The sequence below is a fragment of the Puma concolor genome, chromosome D1 (genome assembly GCF_028749965.1).
Source record: "Puma concolor isolate L17-30 chromosome D1, mPumCon1.1.hap2, whole genome shotgun sequence".
Lineage (NCBI taxonomy): Eukaryota > Metazoa > Chordata > Mammalia > Carnivora > Felidae > Puma > Puma concolor.
Window position 1 is genome coordinate 13,955,499 of NC_141676.1, and position 9,810 is coordinate 13,965,308.

Genomic DNA, 9,810 nt, shown 5'->3' on the forward strand with positions numbered 1-9,810 from the left:
TCAATTAAATTATCTGAAATGATCAAGTTTGTATTGCCTCATTATCCCACAGTAACAAATAAATGGAGATTGTAATTATTTTGACACTTGATTAATGTGTCAATAAATAGATATTAAGAGTACCATCCCAACAAGAAACAGTACTTGTCTATTATGATAATCAATCTTAAGAACTTAGAAATACACAAGATAAATATGATTACATTCATTTAGGTGACTTGTGACATTCATTAGGTGACTTACATTTTAGTACCCTGGCAAATAATTCCAAGGTCCAAAAGTGCAGCATGGGATAATGTAATGGACAGGTGCTGGAGAAAGACATTTACAAATTGCCTTACAGAGTGATCCCTCGCCATCCCTGGCCTCATAGCTATTAGAAAGAGGCAGTGCAACATTGCCATACCTTAGTGTGTGTTTTTGAAAGGAAGTGTAGGTTTTCCACAATGATATTTATGGTACTTTTATCCTGCAGAAATGTGGGGAGATGGACTTGAGGGTATCTTATGTCTCGTCTCAGTTGTAATATTACTATGATTATTCTGGTAAAATCATTTACATGTATTGAAAAACTTAAATAGAATTTATGTCACAGAATTTTTCTCAATTTTTGTGAGAGCTAAGAGGAGGTAGAGTTGCAATTGAATTACTATAATGCATGGATATGTTTGTTAATCTTTTTTTTCATTATTATCACCTCCTCCCATATCAGGGAGTATTTTAATATATTGTTTCCGTTAGTCTCTTACCCTATGAACACTTGATATCACTGATATATAGGTATCTGTATGTCTTATACATACATATATATATATGTATATATACATATATGTCTTATAAATAAGTATATATACATACATATATATTATGTATCATACACATATCTTTTCTTATACCAAAAACAGGATTGACTTTTATGCCTCATGAACCACGTTTTGGCCGTGATTTTGGACAATGATACCCAAAGCAAAGGAGATCCTAGGCTGAGTCTTACATGTTCACTAAGGTTTGGTGATAGGGGACCACCTGAGTAGAGAAGACACCAAGGAAAAGGACATGAATTGCAGCATGAGGGAACAAACTGCTTGAAAAGATCTTGAGTTCGGGGAGGCAAGAGGACAAAAGCTAGTTCTAAAGGGATATGCGTCATTCCCTCTAGCTGCAAAAACCATGTGATGATTTATATACCACATCAAACCACATTGCAGAAACAACTGACTGCAATGTCCCAAAACAGCAACGTTTAAGGAAATTGTAAGTGAACAAAAGTAATACATCTTGCAGAGAAGATTAAGTCTTGTCAACACGAAGAGACTTGAAGAAAAGCATTTAGAATATGACTGCCTTTATAAAAGGAGCTCTCTACTAATGTAGATGTTTAAACTGTCAACTGCGGGCTTACTAGGCTATTCCTTTACGGCACGTGAAACTTACAAGCTTCAGACTAGAACTATCAGATGACATGATGGGGGTAACAGATGCCTGACCAAAGACATGCATCTCTATTTGCTTTCTTTCAGTCCCCATTTGAAGCCGAGCACACACACAATGTTACAGACAAACTACACAGCAGTGACTGAGTTTATCCTCCTGGGACTGACAGATCGAGCCGAGTTGCAGCCTGTCCTTTTTGTGGTCTTCCTGGTCATCTACCTTATCACAGTAGTTGGCAACGTGAGCATGATTTTGTTAATCCGAAGTGACTCAAAACTTCACACGCCCATGTACTTCTTCCTCAGCCATCTCTCCTTTGTGGATCTCTGTTACGCTACCAGTGTCGCTCCGCAGATGCTGGTTCATTTCTTATCCAAGAGAAAAGCCATTTCCTTCCTTGGTTGCCTTCTACAATTCCACTTTTTCATTGCCCTGGTGATCACGGATTATTATATGCTGACGGTGATGGCTTACGACCGCTACATGGCGATCTGCAACCCCTTGCTGTACGGTAGCAAGATGTCCAAATGCGTCTGCCTCTCTCTTGTTGCTACGCCTTATATTTACGGTTTTGCAAATGGCCTGGCACAGACCATCCTGATGCTTCGCCTCTCCTTCTGTGGACCCAATGAAATCAACCACTTCTACTGTGCGGACCCACCTCTCATAGTCCTTGCCTGCTCGGATACGTATGTCAAAGAAACTGCCATGTTTGTGGTGGCTGGTTTTAATCTCACATGCTCTCTTGCCATCATTCTCATCTCCTACATTTTCATTTTCACGACGATTCTGCGCATCCGTTCTGCAGAGGGGAGGCGCAAGGCCTTCTCCACCTGTGGGTCCCACTTGACGGCCGTCACCATCTTTTATGGGACGCTATTCTGCATGTATCTGAGACCCCCTTCCGAGGCATCTGTAGAACAGGGGAAAATTGTCGCAGTTTTTTATATCTTTGTGAGCCCTATGCTAAACCCTTTGATCTATAGCCTGCGGAACAAAGATGTTAAACAAGCAATCAGGAAAGTTGTCCAAAAGAAATTACTTTTTAAATAGATGCTTTGGTCAGAGGTATGTAATATGTCTTATAATCTCACAAATTAATGAACATTTACATTTAGCAAATCACTTTCTGTCATTACATGTTCTTTGTCGTTCCTAATTTGAATATGGGACTTAGAAGACTATATAAGATATTTGCAAACATTTAAAGTGCTGTCTCAGTGAAGAAGGACAAATACTGCATAGCAACTGAAAGACAAGACCAGAAGGCATTGCTCTTGCTTTATAAATCAATAAAGAACAAAAGATTCTACCAATAAATTCGTAATTGTACAAAGTCATAAAAAAACCCCAGAATTGCCAAATGATACTATGTCAACGATCACATGTTCAATTTTTACAGTGCTTAAGAATTTTCAAACTGATTTCCGAAAACTTTTCAACCATAGCAGGTATTTTTTTTTCTTTTTGCATTTCTATAGATCACATAGTAATAAAGATCTCTGGGTAATTCATATTACCCTAAGAAATAACTTTAGGGGTGCCTGGGTGGCTCAGTGGGTTAAGTGTCTGACTATTTTGGTCCAGGTCAGGCTCTCCCTGTTCCTAAACTGGGGCCCTGTGTTGAGCTCTGGACTCACAGCAGGGAGCCAGCTTGGTGTTCTCTGCTCCCTCTCTCTCCCCCTCTCCTCCATTCCCTCCCCTCTGTCTCTCTCAAAAATAAATAAACATTGAAAATAATTAAAAAATATTTATTAAACAAAAGAAATATCTTTAATTTTTTTTTTAACATTCATTTATTATTGAGAGACAGAGAGAGACAGAGCATGAGCAGGGGAGGGGCCGAGAGATGAGGAGACACAGAATCTGAAGTAGGCTCCAGGCTCTGAGCTGTCAGCACAGATCCCGACGCAGGGCTAGAACTCAGAAACTGATCATGACCTGAGCTGAAGTCAGATGCTCAATGGACGGAGCCACCCAGGCACCCCAAGAAAATAAATACCTTTAGAGTGATAATACTAGTTCACTGTAATCCTCATTCATAAGGCATTTGAGGGAATGGCATATTTTCCTTAGAAGGTTTTTATTTTTATTTTTTTTAATTCATATTCACCCTCATACCCTCATCATAAAAGTGGTTTGGTAGTTTCACTTGTATTTTTTTTTTATTATGAACTATTTCCAATGCATTGAAAATAGAAAATAATGTAAAGACCTCCTGTGCAAATGTATCTAATCATTATTACGGCTTCACACATGCCAGTTTGGGCTCAGATTATTTCACATACTCAGCTATTCTCAAACTAAGCCCTCCCTGCCTGATTCCATTTCTCTCGCCATTCCCTACACTCAACCCTGCTGTGAATTTAATGTTTCTTATCCCTATGTAGAATTCTACACTTGCTGGTGTTCTTGTGTCCATAGAATTATATAATATATTTTTTTAGCATATTGAAAACTTGGCTGTAAATGAAATCGTGCTATCCTTCTGCAAGTTATTCTGTTTTCACTAAATCTTGTTGGATTCATCCGTGCTGATTCATGGAGCATGAACTGTCACTGGTAAAGTCCACGTCAGTATATAAATATACCACAGTCTATCTATCCATTCTCTTATTGATGGGGGAATACATTTTTCCTGTTCCTTGGTAATATGAAAATCTAGCAAACATTTTGCTCTGAAATTCTGAGTGTGGACCAGTTAAAGCGTTCCTCCATGTAAATTCCCAAGAGGGTAACTTCTGGGTCATAAAAGAGTATCTTTGCGTTTAGTAGATATTGCCAAATTGCTCTACTTAGTGCTGTCCCAAAAACAGTGTGCGAGATTGGTCTTTACTCCATATTCTTGCCCATTCCTATATACTGTCAGACTTTCAAAATGTTTTCCAATCTGATGGGTGCAAAATGGATTCTAATTTCTTCTTTAATCTTCTGTGTTGTCATTACAAGTGAAATGCCATGTTTTTACGTTCTTTGGTACTAATTGAAAAGCTTTCTTTTCTTCAGTTGTCTGTCTACATTTTTTGTTCATTTTTCAGCTGGGTTATTTTATCTTTATTTTTTACCTTCGCCTTAGCTCCTTATGTATTCTGTACTAGATACCAACCTTTTCATGATATATGCAATGCAAATACTTCAGTCTGTTTGTAGCTTATGTTTCCCTTTTATGCATGATGTATTTGGTGGTATTTTAACATAGTTCACATGTTAATCTTCTCTTTATGGTGGGCTTTGTTTGTTTTGTGTAAACAATTCTTTCCGATTATAAGGATATTCTCTTATATTTTCTTTCAATGCTTTAGTGTTTTATTTTTGCATATTTAAACCTTTCTTTTCCCTAGCATTATAAATGTTGCAAAACAGACTTTAATTCTGATTGTGTAATGAAAATAATAAATTTTCTATCGTTTTTTCAATAGCCTGCCCATTTTTTTATGAGAATTCTATCGTGCATCACGTTTTCCTATTTGTATCAGTCTTTCGCTAGGTTCTCTTTTTAAGGACCAAGTTGTCCATTCCATCATCATTGCAAGCTGTTTTTAAAAAATAACCTTACCACCTCTAATCCGGAAGCTTGAAATGTTAGAGTTTGTTGAAGGATCTTTGGCAGAAGACTTTAGAATATACAGAAATATGTTATTCTCTCCAGAATGTCCATTATTTTCTCAGAAGGCACATGATACCAACTTCATTGAGCCAGTGATGGTGGCTACAAGATGGAGAAAGACATAAGGTACTTATAGTCTATATTTGGTCCCGTGTCCACCCTCTTATTCTGATACTTGCCACTTCAGATCTTCCTTTCCTAGGTTTAACATAGTTTGCAGTTCGTCATAAGTTTTGCATGCCTTGATCATCTCTTGTGTCTTACCCAAACTGGGCCACTTTCCAAACTGGAAGCTGCCATATCCAGATTTAAGAGTTCACAAGGAAAATAGCAACAGAAGTGAGGTGTTGTGTTACTTTCCTCTTCAGCCATTACAGGTGGTCCATTGCCTGCAGGATAATTTGTGTATCCGTCCGTTTCGTGGTACCTTACTGCTCATCTTTGGCATTTTCTCCTGAGACATACAAGGTTTGGAAATCAATGGTGTTGAAAATTACTCTCAAAGGAAACGGGAGCTGAGCAGAGCAGGGTCTTATGAGATCAAGGTCAATCCAGTTGATTTTTTATTTTAAGATTTTCAGTATCCTACAAATGCTTTACTGTTTCAAATATAAAATCTGAGAGGGATGCTTGTGGATTTATCAATTTCTCTTCGTAATTTTTGCGTATTTTATTAGCTCCTGTCAGCTAATGAGTGAGGCTTATCCCTTTTAACATTTTGTACATTCTCTCCCAACTTTGGTGATTAAAACCTAAGTGTGCATTTTGCCTGATATTCAGATACCTTCAGCAGTATTTTTTATTCTTTTCAGTTAGTTGATGCCTATTATGTTCGTTTCTACCCTGACTTTCAGGCCCTGAGTCCTTTCAATTACTGAATTTCATACTTTTATGAATATACATGCTGACGAATACTTTCTAACAGTTTATTTTGCACCTAGAAAGCATTTACTCTGTGTTTTCTACCCTTTCTTACCACGAATTAAATTGTGTTCTCTAAACTTTTTTTTTTTTAGTTTTTTGTTCTACTTTTTATTTGATTAGAATACATTGTACTTTCTACTTTTAGTAAAGTTTTAAAAATTTGGAGAGATATAATGATTGAACAAAGTCATTAGTCATACTTTTCTTGGAATAATAAAAGGATTATAGAATATTTTAACATGGATACTCCTGCTTCTATCTTATATGGTGTCATGAAGAATGATATATGATTGACAATAAATTATCACTTAATAATAAACTGTTTAAATATTACCTGTTATATATGACTACAATTATAATTATATTGAATGTTTATCTAATTTATCTAATATTTATCTAATATTAATGTTCCTTTAAAATTAGCCATTTTTGTCAATGACTCACTGTTATCTTTGTATCCCCTTTTTATCCTGGGTCTAGTTTTCTTCTACATGATTTATACCTTTAATTAGTCATCCTCAATGACCGTTTGTTTGTGTGAGAGAAATTCTGTTTTTATTCGTCTGAAATTGCCTCGTTTTAACTTTAATTCTTGATGAATAACTCATTCAGGTACAGATCTAGATAGACTGGTATTTCCTTTCAGTACATAGAAAATTATTCTTTTTCAGGTCTGTCTTAGTGTGTTCCACAGAAGATTTTATTACCAGATCCTCTGTTATTTCTCTGTAGGTAAATTTTATTCTTATGTCAAATTTGGTGTGTTTTAGTGTCAGTTTTTTTCTTTGCTGAGTAAGCCCTATCCTCTGGGTATATGCTCGCATAGTATCACGAACCTTTAATGCATAGGACTTTTCACACCTCTAAAGTTAATACTTGTATGATATTTGTGTGATCGATTCATGATTGTAGCATAACCAGATTGTTGGCCCCAGAGGGCAAGGTCCATATCTATCTGCTTTTGCTCACTTATTTTAAAGCCAGTATTTTCCCAAACCTAGAACAGATGATTCTCAATAGATCTATATTGAATTAATAAACTATCATTAAGCTCATTGCATTATAATTATGTCATTACAAATTCTACCACTTTTCATCATGATCTTCACAAATTCTTAGCAATTGAAAACCTCACTGCACCTCTTTTCACGTGTCTGTTAGCCATCTGGATGTCTTCTTTGGAAAAGTGTTTATTCATGCCTTTTGCCCATATCTTCACTGGATTATTTGTTTTTTGGGTGTTGAATTTGATAAGGTTTTTATAGGTTTTGGACACTAACCTTTATCAGATACGTCATTTGCAAATATCTTCTCCCATTTTGTAGGCTGCCTTTTAGTTATGTTGATTGTTTCCTTCACTGTGTAGAAGCTTTTTATGTTGATGAAGTCCCAATAGTTCATGTTTGCTTTTGTTTTTCTTGCCTTCTGCAATGTATCTAGAAAGAAGTTGCACTGGCCAGTGTCAAAGAGGTTACTGTCTGTATTCTTCTCTAGGATTTTGATGGTTTCTGGCTCCCATCTAGGTCTTTCATCCATTTTGAATATATTATTGTGTATGGTGTAAGACAGTGGTCCAGTTGAATTCTTCTGTATGTTGCCACCCAGTTTTCCCAATACCATATGTTGAAGAGATTGTCTGTTTTCATCTTTGTCAAAGATGAGTGGACTATATAGTTTTGGGTCCATTTCTGGATTTTCTATTCTGTGCCATTGATCTTTGCGTCTGTTTTTGTACCAGTACCATACTGTTTTGATGACTACAGCTTTGAGAGATAGCTTGAAATCCAGAATCGTAATGCCTCCAGTTTTATTTTTCTTTTTCAGGATTTCTTTGGCTATTTGGGATCTTTTGTGGTTCCATACAAATTTTAGGATTGTTTGATCTATCTCTGCAATGAATGCTGGTGGCATTTTGATAGGGATTGCATTAAATATGTAGATTCCTTGGATAGTAGGGAAATTTTAACAATGTTTGTTCTTCGAATCCATGAGCATGGAATGTTTTTCCATTTCTTCCTGTCCTCTTCAATATCTTTCATGAATCTTCTATAATTTTAAGAGTATAGATTTTTTAACCTTTTTAGTTAGGTTTTTTCTTAGGTATCTTATTGTTTTTGGTGCAATTGTAAATGGGGTCAATTCCTTGATTTCTTCCTGCTGCTTTGTTATTGGGATATAGAAATGCAACAGATTTCTGCACATTGATTTTATATCTTGTGACTTTGTTGAATTCATGTATTAGTACTAGCAATTTTTTAGTGGAGTCTTTCGGGTTTTCTACATAAAGCAAATAGTCAAAGTTTGACTTCTTCCTTGATGATATGTATACCTTTATTTTTTTTTGTTGTTGTCTGATTGCTGAGGCTAAGGCTTCCAGTATTATATTAAGTAGTAATGGTGAGAGTGGGCATTCTTGTCTTTAAAAAAAAAAAGCCTCTCAGTTTTTCCCCTTTGAGGATGATATTAGCTGTGGGTCTTTCATATATGGCTTTTATGATGTTGAAGTATATTCCATCTATCCCTACTTTGTTGAGGGCTTTTTATCAAGAATGGATGTTATATTTTGTCAAATGCTTTTCCTGCATCTATTGAGAGGATCATATGGTTCTTATCTTTTTACATTACATTTTTTACATTAATGTATCACATTGATTGATTCATTGATTGATTTATGAATATTGAACCAGCCCTGTAGCCCAGGAATAAATCCCACTTGATCATGGGGAATAATTCTTTTAATGAACTGTTGAATTCAATTTGCAAGTCTCTTGTTGAGAATTTTTGGATCCATGTTCACCAGGGATATTGGCCTGTAATTCTCCTTTTTAGTGGAGTCTTTGTCTGGTTTTGGAATCAAGGTAATGCTGGATTCATAGAAAGAGTTTGGAAGCTTTCCTTCCATTTCTATTTTATGAACCGTTTGAGAAGAATAGGTATTAACTCTGCTTTAAATGTCTGGCAGAATTCCCCTGTGAAGCCATCTGGCCCAGGACTCTTATTTGTTGGGAGATTTATGATATCTGATACAATTTCTTTGCTGGCTATAGGCCTGTTCAAATTTTCTGTTTTTTCCTGTTTCAGTTTTGTTAGTGTGCGATTTTCTAGGAATTAGTCCATCTCTTCCAGATTGCCCTTTCCTTTGGCATATAATTTTTCATAGTATTTTTTTATAATTGTATTTCTGTGCGTTATTTGTGATGTCTCCTCTTTAATTGGAGATTTTTATCTATTTGGGTCCTTACTCTTTTCTCTTTATAAGTCTGGCTAGAAATTTATCAATATATTCAGCCATCCAAAAAAATAAAAAAAGCAGACAGAGAGAGAGAGAAATCTTGCCATTTGCAATAATATGGATGGAGCTAGAATGTATAATGCTAAGAAAAATAAGTCCACTGGAGAAAGATAAATATCGTATAATTTCATTCATATGTGGAGTTTAAGAAACAAGACAGATGAACAAATCGGATTTGGGAAAAGAGTACAAAGGGAAACAAACAACAATAGAGTCTTAATGGCAGAGAACAAACTGAGGGTTGATGGAAGGAGGTGGGTAGAAGATGGGCTTAATGGATGATGGGTATTAAGGGGGCACTCGTGTGATGAGCACTGGGTGTTGTATGTAAGTGATGAATCACTGACTTCTACTTCTGAAACCAATATGGCACTGCATATTAATTAAATAAAATATTTAAAGAGTACAAATTTGAAGAAAAAAGAAAACTGCACAGTGAAACTTTGCATATGCTTGCCTCATCCCTCCCACCACGGAGTAGAAACTCTTTAAGGACACAGATAGTTTGACTTTCTCTTATACTCTACATCGACAGTACAGTGGTAAGCACAAA

The 9,810-nt window shown here is 35.9% G+C and overlaps 1 protein-coding gene across 1 annotated transcript; it reads left to right on the forward strand.

Annotated features, from left to right (window-relative positions):
- Positions 1-1,548: 1,548 nt before the first annotated feature.
- LOC147576472 (olfactory receptor 5M5-like) lies at positions 1,549-2,487 on the forward strand. Its single transcript, XM_086679365.1, has one exon. The coding sequence runs from the start codon at positions 1,549-1,551 to the stop codon at positions 2,485-2,487; it is 939 nt and encodes a 312-aa protein (XP_086535491.1).
- Positions 2,488-9,810: the final 7,323 nt, after the last annotated feature.